Genomic DNA, 14,077 nt, shown 5'->3' with positions numbered 1-14,077 from the left:
GTGGAAAAAGAGACACAAGGGGACACCCTCCCAATCTATAAAAGAGACAGTGGGAAGTTTGTATCTTCAGACTTAAAAGATTTTATCAATTTGTCTTACAATAAAGTAGAATTGGTTAATGTAGTCTTGTTTCCTGTGTGGTCTACTAAGAAGGCTGATGCATAATCTGTCTGAAAGAGATAGTTTTCCAGCTTTTAAAACTTAAATTAGAAGCGATGTGGTTTCTAGCAGATATAACTGTTTTGTCTTTTTTTTAAAAAAAAAAAACCACCCTGTTTTGTCTTTTTAAAGGAAACAAATCTACTGTGGTTCTTTTATCTCCATTGATTGAGAGAGAGGCAGTATTTCAGTGGTACACCACAAATTTTGTTTATGAAAGATCCAAGTTATGTTCATCTTTAGCTAGAAAAAGGTATGGAAGGATTCTAGGCCATTCAAAATCAGTAATACTGGACTTAAATGGGCCAATTCTCTATAAGCAGGCTTTTTGCCTTAAAGGAGAGCCATTGTTCAGTGGAGAAGTTTCTGGTCTATATGCAGAAGGAGTCTAGAACAACTTGCCGTGCCCAACTCACCATGGTAGCCAACATGCCACAGGACAACTTGCCATGGCCAACTTGCTGCAAGACAACTTGCCAAGGCCAACTCACTGTAGGACAACTCACCGTGATACAATTCAGTGCTGTATTAATCGATTCATTCAGTTACTTTTATTACTTGTGACCAAGTTTTTGTCAAAATTATTATAATTCTTGAATTTCTGGATTGACCTCTTTATTTTATTATTATTGGCCACAGTTCCATTGAAATTAACTTTTGTATTTGCTGAATTGTCCTCTGGTGAGTTGGCCGTGGCAGGTTGTCCCACAGCAAGTTGGGTATTGTGAGTTGGCAATAGCGAGTTGTCCCACTCTGACGAGGAAGGGCCACCTTCAGTTCCTCATTTCAATCTCCACATAATCTGAATATCTTCATGGCTGAAATTCTGGAGAACTGCTGCTGATCAGATATTGATTGGCAAACTCAGATTATGGCAAATTCCTAATTGTTTCTAATAGGAGGTCTATTGTGGTTGAAGCTAATGCCTGGGGTGTAACTCAAGAAGTATTGTCCTTGCTGTGCCTTGAAGTTGTTAGGAAGATCAAGTTGAGCCGTTCTCTTTCACTTACGTAGCTACCTAACTTATATAGGTTTATAACTATATAGGTACTTACTACCCTACAGAGTGGTGAAAAGACTTCAGACAAAGAGTATATGTCATTGTCATCATCATCACCATCATTTTTTTTATTCAAACTGATAAGACTTTACAATATTAGTTTTGTTTACTTTCAGTCTTTCTCTTAAAATAAAGGCTACACAGCAGCCTTGGACTGCAGATTTTTTCAATTATCTTTAGGGTGGTTGAGGGACTCGGTGGAAAGGACAATAATGTGAAGATGGTGCTCAAAGGGACTTGGCTGCAATATTTAAGCCATGATAATGGTTCTCTGGAATATCTCTCAAAATAGGCACTGGGACTTAGAGAGCTTTTGCTGAATAATACTTGCATTGAGAATAAATCAACTGCTGGTCATACAATGGCAAGATAGTTTTTGAGTCTTGCTCAGTAATGCTTATTTGGGGAATCCATGAATGAATCATTATCTGTCAGTGTTATCAACTTCACAGAGTAGAGAGTAGAATCTATTATGAAGCTAGGATAGAAGTTCTCACACTTTCTTCTTAATTATTCATCTTGATATGAGAGAGCAAACCAAACATACATGTATTTTATACAGGTAGTCCTTGACTTACAACAGTTCATTTAGTGACTGTTCAAAGTTAAAATAGCACTGAAAAAAGAGACTTATGACCATTTTTCACACGACAATTGCAGCATCCCCATTGTTACATTCAGATGCTTGGCAACTGGTTCATATTTATGACGGTTACAATGTTCTGGGGCCATGTGATCCCCTTTTGCAACTTTCTGACAAGCAAAGTCAATGGGGAAGTCAGATTCACTTAAGAACCAGGTTACTAATTTAACAAATGCAATGATTCGCTTAACAACTATGGCAAGAAAAGTCATAAAACGGGGCAAGCTCACTTAACAAATGTTTCACTTAACAATATAAATTTTGGGTTCAGTTGTGGTTGTAACTTGAGGACTACTTGTATAAACATACAAACACACACACACACACAAACACATATAGATATGAGCTACTTTCTCTATTCATTTGATATATACCTTTCTATTACATGGTTGCTCTGTCTGCCTTGGTTAGTATTTGCCCAAGAGATACCCAAGGAATCTCAGGGCTGTAGCTTCAGTGAGAAGTTGAAAACTATGCTATAAAAAGACAGTGACAGGTAGCCAAGAAGACTGCTTGGAACTGACCATGAAGCAATCAAGAGATGAACTTGACTCAAGAGATTTTACACTAACTTTAAGCTGGTTATATAGCGCAGGCTTGAACTCAATACTAGTACAGTTTAATTATTTGCTTTTCTTATGGTTCAAAAGAAGTGACGCACAGGGATGCTCTGAAGAATTCATCCCTGGAGGTTTCAGATAACTTTTTGATGGGATGAATGGTGGTGACTTAATCCATGAAGTAAAAGTAGGGTCTTCTTAAGTAGGGCGGACAATATTTGTCCTTCCAGATTTTGTTTCACTGCAACTCAAAATGCACATAGTAGATAAAGCTTACAGGAGACCAACCCAGGCATTGCTGGATGGCTGAACATTGTCAAACTGCCCCAGGACTAACTTCCATTCCCTCAAAATCCAGTTCTGAGCACTTGCATATTCACTTGATGTAGAGGCTGAACTACAAGTATGGATTACTTGAAGGTTGCTATTACTTCCAAATAACCTCATCCTCTGAAAAAAAAAAAAAAAGATGGATAATAAGTAACCCCAGAAATGGGGTTGAGATCTCTGGAGTCAAATTCTCCATTGGGAAAGCCCAAGTTCTGAAAACAATTCTCTTTTTTCAGCCTTGATTTCTCTTATTCTGCCCAGAAGTCTAATTCTGTCTAATTCAATTTGTAAGTATTGGCTTGATACTTAATTACATATTGGTGTTGTGTCTATGGATTCCACTGTATTACTACTATTTTGACCTCTGGAATGGATATTTATTATCCATACTGTTTGTTGTTCTTGTGTCCCAAAACCTAGCCTTCATTCTTTTGCTAGACACTCTTAGGATCAAGACAGAGAGATCCCAGGTTTAACTCTTGGCCTCTTCTGATAGGGCTTAAGAAACCTGTTGCCTCTGGGTGTGGATGATAGAAGGCAGCATTCAATATCTCATCTCAACTTTGACAAAAAAATGTGTTGCGCAGAATTTTTGATAGAACCGAAGGATAAACCAGATTGATCCTAAATTCATATCTTGCTTCCCTTCATCATGGAACAAGACAACTGACATAGATTCTCAGTGTGTCTTCAGTCCCAGATCAGACTCAGACCTGCCAAATCTCACATCCATCTCAATTCAGTATATGTGAAATTATACAAATATTGTAAAATAAAAAGCAGTGAAATGTGTAAGTCCAGACTGGCTGCCCTTCAGCATTTGTCTCTTCAATTCTTTTCTTTTTTCATGTGGTTTTTAACTCTTCATGGAACTCAACCCCCCCCCAATTTGCTCAATTTTGTTATTCACAATTAATCACATATAGTAAGCTATAAATTGAGGTATGCAAGGTGCAGTGCCTGGGATCACCTACTCTGCCAAGCCACAATATGGCTTATTATAATAATGTGGGAACCTAGTTATACTCCACAACTCCCCTTATTATAATATTCTTCCCTACATTTTTTTCCTATCAGTGGCAAATCGCTTAAAGTATTTCAGGTTGTCTCAGTGAATGAAATAAGCTCTTAGGCAGAGGAAATCAATAAAAACATTCCTGTATGATATTATTTTCTCCATTCTCTTCAGGATTGACTTTTTCCCAAAATGAATGGATGCTTCCTTTCATATTGGCTAAACAAATATGCCAAATTGAAACATTGTCCTTGTCTCTTTTTATAGCCACAAATGGCATTAATTCTTGGAAAGCAAAAACTAGTGTTCCTCCCAAATTCTGAGTCAATATATCACATTTCTGCCTCAGCTGCCTGCAGTGTTTGGAATCTGATGGTTTCCTTCAATACCTTGTAAGGCAGGGGTCTCCAACCGTCGGTCCGTGGACCGGTACCGGGCTATGACATGCCAGAAACTGGGCTGCGCAAACAAGCAAAGCCCCATCTGCGGGATGCAGGCAGCATATGAAACTACACCCCATCCAGTCCATGGAAAAACCTCTCTCCATGGAACCGGTCCTGGGTGCCAAAAAGGTTGGGGGCTGCTGCTGTAAGGTTTCACTTGATAATAGGTGATATTTTGCCAATACTTCCCTAATGAATACTTGATCTTCTAAAAAACATGGACTGCAGAGCTGCAGTAAAGAATAAAATGTAGAATAACTTCTAAAAGGGGAAGTGGGGGTTGGTGAGGACAGGTCTCGGCTATATCCAAATGCTGTGTTTCATGCAGTGGTATGGTTTCTCCCATGAATATTTTGTGGTGAGATCTCAAAGAGTAAATAGGTGGTAGCATATATTTGGTATTAAGCCTTGACAAGGGGGTGTCTTAAAACAACGTGGACTAATTGCTTAATAAAATCTGGGCTTTTTACATTTAATCTGAGGACAATTAACTATTAACAACCCAGAGCCCATTTGGGATTCCAACAATTCCCTGGCAAGCCATCTTTAACCTGAAGGTAGCCCTCGACATACAACCACAAAGGAACCTCTCATTACAGTTGTAAATCATAAAATGGGTTAATCATGTGACTGGCCTAATTTTACAACCCTTTTTCAGTAATCGTTAAGCAAATGCAGTAGTCATAAAGGGGCTGCCGCTGCTATTAAGCAAACCATTGGTTCACTATGGATGCAATCATGCTGAAAATGGGAAGTTAGTCCTGTTTTTCAGCAAATCATCATAAAACATGGTCATGTGACCACAGGATGTGGAAATTGCCATAAAGCGGCCATGTTGCCCAATGCCTGAAGTTTGGTCACATGACCACAGAGAGGGTCTGGCCATTGGAACTTTGAATCCGGGTCATAATCCCCTTTTGGGGATTGGTCATAACTTCAAATGGTTGCTAAATTACCAGTCATAAATGGAGGACTACCTTTCTCTAGGCTGAGAAAGTTTGTTGCATAAAAGAAACATCTCCAAAAGATTTTCTTCCTTAAGAGCCTGTCTGTCAATCTTTCTTTCGTCTGCCTCTCTATCTGTCATATCTATCATCTATCTATCTATTTATCCATCCATCCATCCATCCATCTATCCATCTATCCATCTATCTAATTTCTGCCCTAACCATATGTGACTATGTGACTCTGGGCAGTTTATCTAGGATGGGGCTGGTCTAAAGGAGCAGTCTAGCAGATTTTGCTGTTTTGCCAAAGTCTTGGGCCAGCCATGTGTAACTTTGCTCCTCAGAGCTTTCACCAGGCCAGGTGTGGTGAGTTCAGAGCCACAATTCACTCTGTCCTCCCTTCACTTTGTGCTTCTAATTTCCTTCATAACATTGAAAAGGAATTGGTGCTGTGTGCAAAGGTTTGCGGAAAGGGGGAGGGCCTGCACATCACTGAACTCCAACCACCTGGCATTACTGCTCGGATTATTAGTTCCTAGTAATTTAGTGCCCTTGCGCAGGGTCGATTTGTGCCTTTCATTTCTAATTGATCTAGTGGCTGTTTAAATGGCAGCAGGCATCTGTTGAGAGTGGGAAGGTTCATAAGGCGAAATAATTCATAACACCGTCTGGAATTTGCCTTTCATATCCCTCAGCTAAGCCTCGGCAGGGCTGCCTAAATTACGACCAGGGAAACTTCCCTCCACCTGCCCCCACCTCCATATTCTGCTCATGGCTGGAAGAATCTTGCATTAAACTGGGATCAGTCTAGATTAGACTGTAATATGGTGCAGTATTAGTGGCTGCAAATGAAGACTTATATCAGAGTTTAACCCCTTCACCTGCTCTTCTCTTTGTTTTGATCCTGGAAAACTCAACTAGCCCATTGGTGCCTCTGATTTGTGGCTGTGTATAATAGAATTTTCAACTTGCCAGACTCTTGGGATAGCTTCAAGATTAAAGCATTCAGGACAACAGGCTTGAAAGAAAGGAAAACGTACTTTGATTAAACAGAGTGAGACTTTCAGCCCTTAGCAAAATTGACCTAAGTTCTTTTCTATTTCCCACATATGCAAAGGCAAGGAGAAAAATGTCATCATTCTCATCTCTCGCTTGCTCGCTCGCTCATTCCCTCCCTCCCTCCCTCCCTCCCTCCCTCCCTCCCTCTCTCTCACACACACACACACTAAACAATCCATGCCCTATTGAGTCTTCTTTTCAGATAGATTTCCTTATCTAAATGGAGAAACAGAATGACCAAGGACAGTCAAAAAAGCAGTGAATGCAAGAGTTACTTTCGACTTCCTGTTGGCTTGCCCATTGAGTATTCTTGTGGCAATATGGCAGGAAGCATTAGAAATCTCCCTCCCTGTCTCCTTTCCTTATATATGGCTGCTGCTGGATGGGGGAAGGAATGAAGGATTGCCAGTGTGTCCCAGAGACCCAAGACCCAGAGTCTTTTTGGCTAATGAGATTGATGGCATATAAATTTAATAAATAAAATGAAGATCATGTTATGCAACAGCAGTATAGCAGCACAACAGCAGTCTATATAGCACAGAAGCAGATACAACTTTCCCAAATGTCTTGGGAGTCCTGGGTCCCAGATTTTGGACACGTTCTGCAAGTTAGCCCATTTAAGCTACCTTGTTTCAGATATTGTCACTCTATGATGCGGTGTTTCACCCTGTTAAAGGTCATGATAACAAGATTTTTAGTGGCATATATAGTTTATCAAAAGAAAAATGGATCTCGCTGTTATGTCTGGCCCATGTTCCTTTCAGAGCAGCCTTGCTGGCAAATTATTTGGTGAAGAAGTGTTTCACACACCTCTCCTTTCTTTCTTCTTCCCTCCTTCTTAGTTTCCATGGGTCTGATGAGGCTTAGCAGATGAGTAACCACATTAAGTTTACTATTCTTAGCTGAATCCCATTCATTTGCTTGTCCTGAAATCCTGTGCTGGGCAACCTTAACATTGTGGATAATCAATTTGAAAAGCAAGATTGTGCATGTTGTCCATGACTAGACTGCTGCATGTTGATGAGTTTGACTTGCATAGAGACTACAAAAAAGAAAAATGAAAGCAGAATACAGGTTGTATAAACATAATCTCCAGGTGTGTATCTGATATAACTATTAGCTCTCTGTTGAAATGCTGAAAAATTTGTGAAGGTACAATGAAAGCTGTCTTACACAAGGTTGGTTATTTGTCCGTTATTTTATTTATTTATTTTATTTTTCAGATTTCTATACCGCTCTTCTCCTTTCGGACTCAGGGCGGTGAACAGTCAAAGTAAAACACTTTATACACAAAAGTTAAAATAGATTTAAAATAATTATATAAATTTGGCCCATAATTTAAAACATTTCAATTTAAAACCAATTTCAAATTTTAAAAACCCATCATAAAATCAGGACAGCCCGGCTAACTGAAAGAAGTAGGATTTAAGGGCCCGACGAAAAGTCCAGAGGTCTGGGATCACTCGTATCTCTGGGGGTAGATTGTTCCAGAGGGTAGGTGCCACCACAGAGAAGGCTTTCCCCCTGGGGGTCGCCAGCCGACATTGTCTGGCCGACAGCACCCTGAGGAGGCCCTCTCTGTGGGAGCGAACTGGCCAGTGGGAGGCAATTGGTGGCAGAAGACGGTCCCGTAAGTACCCCAGCCCTAAGCCATGGAGCGCTTTAAAGGTGATCACCAACACCTTGAAGCGCACCCGGAAGTCCACCGGAAGCCAATGCAGCTTGCGCAGGAGAGGAGTCACGTGGGAGCGCCCCATCGCTCCCATAATCCCCCACGCGGCTGCATTCTGCACCAGTTGGAGCCTCCGGGTGCATCCCAAGGGGAGCCCCATGTAGAGAGCGTTACAATAGTCCAGATGAGAAGTGATGAGTGCTTGAGTGACCGTGCGTAGGGAGTCCCGATCCAGAAAGGGGCACAACTGGCATATCAGGCGAACCTGATAGAAAGCCCCCCTCGCCACGGCCGTCATATGCTCTTCTAAAGACAGCCGTGCATCCAGGAGGATGCCCAAGTTGCGAGCCCGTTCCGTGGAGGCCAATGATTCGCCCCCAATAACCAGCGATGGCACCAGCTGGCTATACTGGGACACCAGCAGCCACAGCCACTCGGTCTTGGAAGGGTTGAGTCGAAGCCTGTTTCTCCCCATCCAGACCCGCACGGCTTCCAGGCACTGGGACATCACTTCAAAGGCATCGTTGGGATGGTCTGGGGTGGAGATGTACAGCTGAGTATCATCAGTGTACTGATGGAACGTTGGCTGGTTCTCCAAGCTGTCAAGCAATGAAGGACTTTCCCAGTTTCCTAGTCACCAGTTTGCTAGGTTTAAACCTAAGAACTTTTGTATGCAAGACTGTCCTTTATCCTTCTGCTGTATGTTCCTGGGCTTTTTCCCTCTCTGAAAGAAAGTTCCCACCCAAACCCAGCCCCCTTCCTTGGCTCTCTCTTTCTTTCTTTCTTTCTTTCTTTCTTTCTTTCTTTCTTTCTTTCTTTCTTTCTTTCTTTCTTTCTTTCTTTCTTTTAAATTTCTTCTAATGGTGCTTTCTCAGTTATTTCATTGGGCGATGATAGAAGGCTTGGATTTTTTTTTTCTTGTTATACATCTCTAATTCTGCAGTCTCTCTTGCTTTTCTTGCTTCTTAGTCTGAAAAAAAAGCTCTTTGGGGAGATTTCTCTCCTGATATTTTCCTTTAGGATTTAACTGAAGCGTAGGAAGCTAGGAAGCCCCCAACAAATTTTGAGATGAAAGAAAAGATGCTTGAACATACCTCTCAGGCACCTCCTAACTAAAGCAAGTTCAGGAACATGAGTTTTTTTCATCTCCTTTGAAAAAGAATGGAAGGGGAGCATTCCAATGCAGCAGCATTCATGAATATAGAACAGCATGAAGCTGTGTATACATTGAGAGATAGAAATGGCCTTGCTGATGCATTTGTTTCTGAAATGTCATTCTATTTCCTTTTCCCTTTAGGCATCCTCTTTTCCCCCTCCTGACACTGCTATTTGAGAAATGCGAGCAAGCGACACAGGGCTCGGAATGCATCACCTCTGCCAGCTTTGATGTTGACATTGAGAACTTCGTACACCAGCAAGAACAGGAGCACAAACCATTCTTCAGTGACGATCCTGAGCTCGACAACTTGGTAATTCTTCCACTTCGACCATTTTATCTCATACATATATATTCCTTGAACTCCAAAGTTAATGCCTGCATTGCACCTGCCTCACCACACATTGGCCTTCATATTGAAAGTCTCTGACCTAACAGCAAGGAAACCTAGGTTCTACTTCTTCAATAAATGAGGCCAAACTTTATTTAACAACACATATTTCACTGGCCAAATTGTGCCCTCTCACCACCGATCTCTGCCACAATGATATCCCTGCTCCTTTACCATGTCCTCACCAGAAGTCTCAGTTCAGAACCTTAGAAGTGCCACATGTTTTCCTCTAATAATGACATTCCCTGCCTCTTAATGAGAGATAGCATGAGTGATGATCCATTGTAAGGATCATTGATGATCCACTTGAGCAATCTGTATTCAAACAACTCAAATAGGTTGGTAGCCATTGACCAAGATGATAGGAAAAGTGTGGCCATCAAGATTGGAGGACTGCTGTTACTATTGAAGAGGCTGGTTGATAGAAGATCACATGTTATCTCTCATTTCAAGCTGGTGGGTGTGGACAAATGAAATAGAGGGGAGATTACTGATGATAATTGTCAGGCACAAAAGATCAGGTTCTCATATCAGGTCCACAACTGAATGTTCAATTAAGCTGATTTATTGCTAAGAGCCTGTGCACAGGAATCTTCTCATCTAATAGCCAGCACTTGGTTAGCAGTAGATAAGGGTCACAGGCACTCAAAGAGGGTTGGACATAATTCACTTGTGGCTACATAAGGATTTTAGGCTGATCCCTTTTTTCACTCTATCCCCCAGCTTCTGTATATATGTGGGGGGTGGGGGGTGGGGGGTGTATAGGTCTTTGGTTATTCGGGTTTTCTCCCGTGTAAAATTGGAAGTGTCTTGGCGATGTTTCAACGAAGTCTCATTCGTCATCTTCAGGCTGGTGTTTTCGGCTTCATGCTTCTAGGAGCAATGTGTGATGGCAGCTGTTTCTTCCTTTTAACTGCCAGTGGGGGTGTGAACTGATTGGGTGGGAGCTTGGCTGTGCTCTGATTGGATGGGGGTGTGTTCTGTTTAGGTGGGGGCTTGGTTGTGCTTGGGTTAGTCTGAGTTGCAGGAGAATTTGAGCTGGTGAGCTGTGTTGCTGTTGTTTGGCTTCACGATCATGGTCATGCCACATCTTCATGGTGGGTATCAGTTTGCTTCATGTATGGATTGGAGGGGTTTAAAGTGGCTAATGATGCAGCTGTGGTCTGGCTTCTGGTTTGTGGTCGTGCCACAATGGGTTAAATCCATCGGTGTGGATTTGGGTTTGCTTTTTGCGTGGATGTGTGGTGGTGACATCCTGTGTGGTTTTCGTGAGTGTGGGTCTGGTGTTATTCTTTGTGTTAGGGACTCCTTTGTCAATAAGGGCAGGTTTCCAAATGGCTGGTAAGCAGGAGGTATCATCTTGTTTATTCATGCTGTGTGGGCGTTTTTCTATCTCGATGGCTTCTCTGATTATTCTGTTGTTAATGAAGCAAACTGACACCCACCATGAAGATGTGGCATGACCACGAACACGAAGCCAAACAACAGCAATGCAGCTCACCAGCTCAAATCCCCCTGCAACTCAGACTAACCCAAGCACAACCAAGCCCCCACCTAAACAGATCACACCCCACACACCCCCATCCAATCAGAGCACAGCCAACCCCCCCATCCAATCAGAGCACAGCCAAGCCCCCAACCAATCAGAACACACCTCCACCCAATCAGAACACAGCCAAGCTCCCACCCAATCAGTTCCCACCCCCACTGGCAGTTAAAAGGAAGAAACAGCTGCCATCACACATTGCTCCTAGAAGCACGAAGCCAAAAACACCAGCCTGAAGATGACGAATGAGACTTTGTCGAAATGTCGCCAAGACATTTCCAATTTTACGCGGGAGAAAACCCGAATAACCAAAGACCTACATACAAACACCCGCGAAAACCTCAGAAAACAAATATATACATACACACACACACACACACACACACACACACACACACCCTGTACAGTATATATATATATATATATATATAGGGGCCTGTGAGCACAATTTCAGTTCACCAAATACGTATGAATCTAAGAATTCTAAGATATATCATTCAATGGAGGTAACATTTTTCAGTTTCGTGTAGTGATCTGGAACAACTCTATGCCAGACACTTCACCCAAATTTAAAAAGACAGCTGATTATACATATTCTTAAATTCTGAGTCCTTGGCAGCTATCTGAAGATGCCAATTGCTGACACTGAGTTTTTTGGGTTGGTCACTTTGACATCCATTTTGACTGTGCAAACACACTCTCTCTCTCTTTGGCAACTTCTTTCAATATTTGGCTGAAATCAACAAGTTGCTGCTTCAGCTCTTGATGGCAAAGCTATTTCTGTCCTGGAAAATTATATTTATTCCTGAAACACCTTAATAGCAGAAACAAATTTTGATTTTTCTTGTCAGTTGGACTTGCAAGAATGAATGAATGAGTTGTGGACAAAGGCGAGTTAAGGGTTATGTATTAAAAAAACCTGAAAGCAGCAATAGTTGTAATTTTCCTCCTTTTTTGTTTTTTGTTTTCACGGAGAGGGGATTTTTTCCTAGGTACACGAGTATGAACATTTCTTCTAGAGGCATTATCAGGAAAAGATTTGAAGGAGATCACAATGGGTTAAATGCCTGATTTTTCCTTGGTTTCAAGTGGGCTTTTTTGCAATTTGTTCCAACTCCCTTCTGCTATTTTTGTACAGATTATATTAAAGTTCACTGTTCTTATGTTAGCATCCTGTGTCATTTATCCAAGGGATTCAGTGTCAAAAGTTAAAGCTCTGCCAATGAATTCAAGAGCACTGTAAGATGCTGCTGTTCTCCTATAAGGCTGACAGAGTCCTTCTCTTTCCATCACTTGACCTCACTTGATGTACTTCTTTTATTGGAACATAATTAAATGCAATAAAGATGAGGATGTCCTTGGCTCCAGACTGTACTTGTGGCTGAAACACTTCCATAACCAGAAGACTTATTATATCCTTCTAACACAGCCCTTAAGGATCCCCAGTTCCTTTCAGATGAGACGTTTTAGCCATGGCACCAAAATTTCTAGAAAGTACTAAGGAAGACCATATAGGTAAGACCACTATAGGAAGCTACAGATTCTATACTGAGAAACTTTAACAGCATATGAATAAACCTTATGCCAGACTGACCATCACTGGTTCTGCATCAGTAAATAATTGATGGTCATTGCCATCAACGTGTTGCATTTTACATTCAAATTCATTAACAGAATTGGCCTTTGGTGACAAAATGGCATTTTGCTTGAAGCAAATATGGTCACATCTGAACTAGCAACCAAATAATACTCATGAGTTCCTTTCTGCTGCCTTTATTTTCTGTGAATAACATCCCATTGTCCACCAAGGAGAATGGGAAAATTTGGAAATTCCCCAGATTTTCCAGAGAACTACAATCAGTCAGTGTAAACAACACATATAGAATTGGAAGGGATCTTGCAGGTCTTCTAGTCCAACTCCAAGCAGGAGACCATATACCATTTCAGTGAAAGCCTCCAGCGATGGAGGACCCACAACTTCTGAAGGCAAGCTGTTAACATTGGTTGATTGTTCTCACCATTAGAAAATTTCTCCTTAGTTCTAGGTTGCTTTCTCTCCTTGGTTAGTTTCCATCCATTGTTTAATGTCTTGCCTTTTGGTGCTTTGGGAAATAATTTGACCTCCTCATCTTTGTAGGAGCCCCTCAAATATTGGAATACCGCTATCATGTCTCCTCTAGTCCTTCTTTTCATTAGGCCCAATTCCTGTAGCTGTTCTTCATATGTTTTAGCCTCCAGCCCCCCAGTCATTCTTGTTGCTCTTCTCTGTACTCTCTCTAGAGTCTCAACATCTTTTTTAAATAGTGGCGACCAGAATTGAATGCAGTATTCCAGGTGTGGTCTTACTAAGGCTTTGTGAAGCCATATTAGAACTTCATGTGATCTTGATTCTATCCCTCTATTAATGCAGCCTAGGATCACATTGGCTTTTTTGGCTGCTGCTGCTCACTGTTGGCTCATATTTAAGGGATTGTCCACTAGAATTAAACATTATAGAATCTAAACATTATATTTAACACTAAACATTATAGAATCATCCATGGCTACATTCATGGGTCCATATGTCAATGGAAAACAATCTGTTAGGGTCCTCTTTCATGGGATACATGAAAAGAATCTGATTTGAGTAGTTGCTGTAGACCTTCTGTTCATCCAGATAAGTTTTACTTTTTTATATTCCTTACATGCTTTCTCTTGGCATTGTTGTTCTCATCATTATTACAGCCAATATTATTTGCTGTTCAATAAACACCATTCCCTTAATACTACTAAACTCAACTTCTTTTATTATTAATATTAGTATCTTTACTGTTATTGTTACCTCTCCTATTGTTTTCCTGGATTTTTAAACACTCACTAGCGGTAGTACTTGTTGGAAATCTTGCAAACCATGACGCTTCCAATGAATCCTCCCTCCCCAAGACCCTTATCTCCCAAAATTTATTTGTTGTGTGTACATGGTTTTAATGCTACTAATCCTATGTAAATTGTCCACCACTGCTGACAGCAAAGAGGAGAGGAAAAGGCCAGGGACATTAACCATCATTAGAATAAGAATCATGTATTCCTCACAGGCGAGATGCACATAATTAGAAA

The 14,077-nt window shown here is 41.2% G+C and overlaps 1 protein-coding gene across 29 annotated transcripts in view; it reads left to right on the top strand.

Moving 5' to 3' along the window:
- PKNOX2 (PBX/knotted 1 homeobox 2) overlaps nt 1-14,077 on the top strand; it is a 338,759-nt gene that overhangs the window by 268,699 nt on the left and 55,983 nt on the right. For all 29 annotated transcript variants that reach the window (XM_087875587.1, XM_087875603.1, XM_087875606.1 and 26 more), the window contains one exon: nt 9,186-9,357. In XM_087875587.1, the coding sequence (XP_087731713.1) occupies nt 9,186-9,357 (172 nt within the window). The remainder of the gene's footprint in view (nt 1-9,185; nt 9,358-14,077) is intronic.

The sequence above is a fragment of the Pantherophis guttatus genome, chromosome 9 (assembly GCF_059756535.1).
Source record: "Pantherophis guttatus breed Tessera chromosome 9, ASM5975653v1, whole genome shotgun sequence".
In the NCBI taxonomy this organism is placed as follows: domain Eukaryota; kingdom Metazoa; phylum Chordata; class Lepidosauria; order Squamata; family Colubridae; genus Pantherophis; species Pantherophis guttatus.
This window is presented reverse-complemented; position numbering and strand designations above follow the sequence as displayed.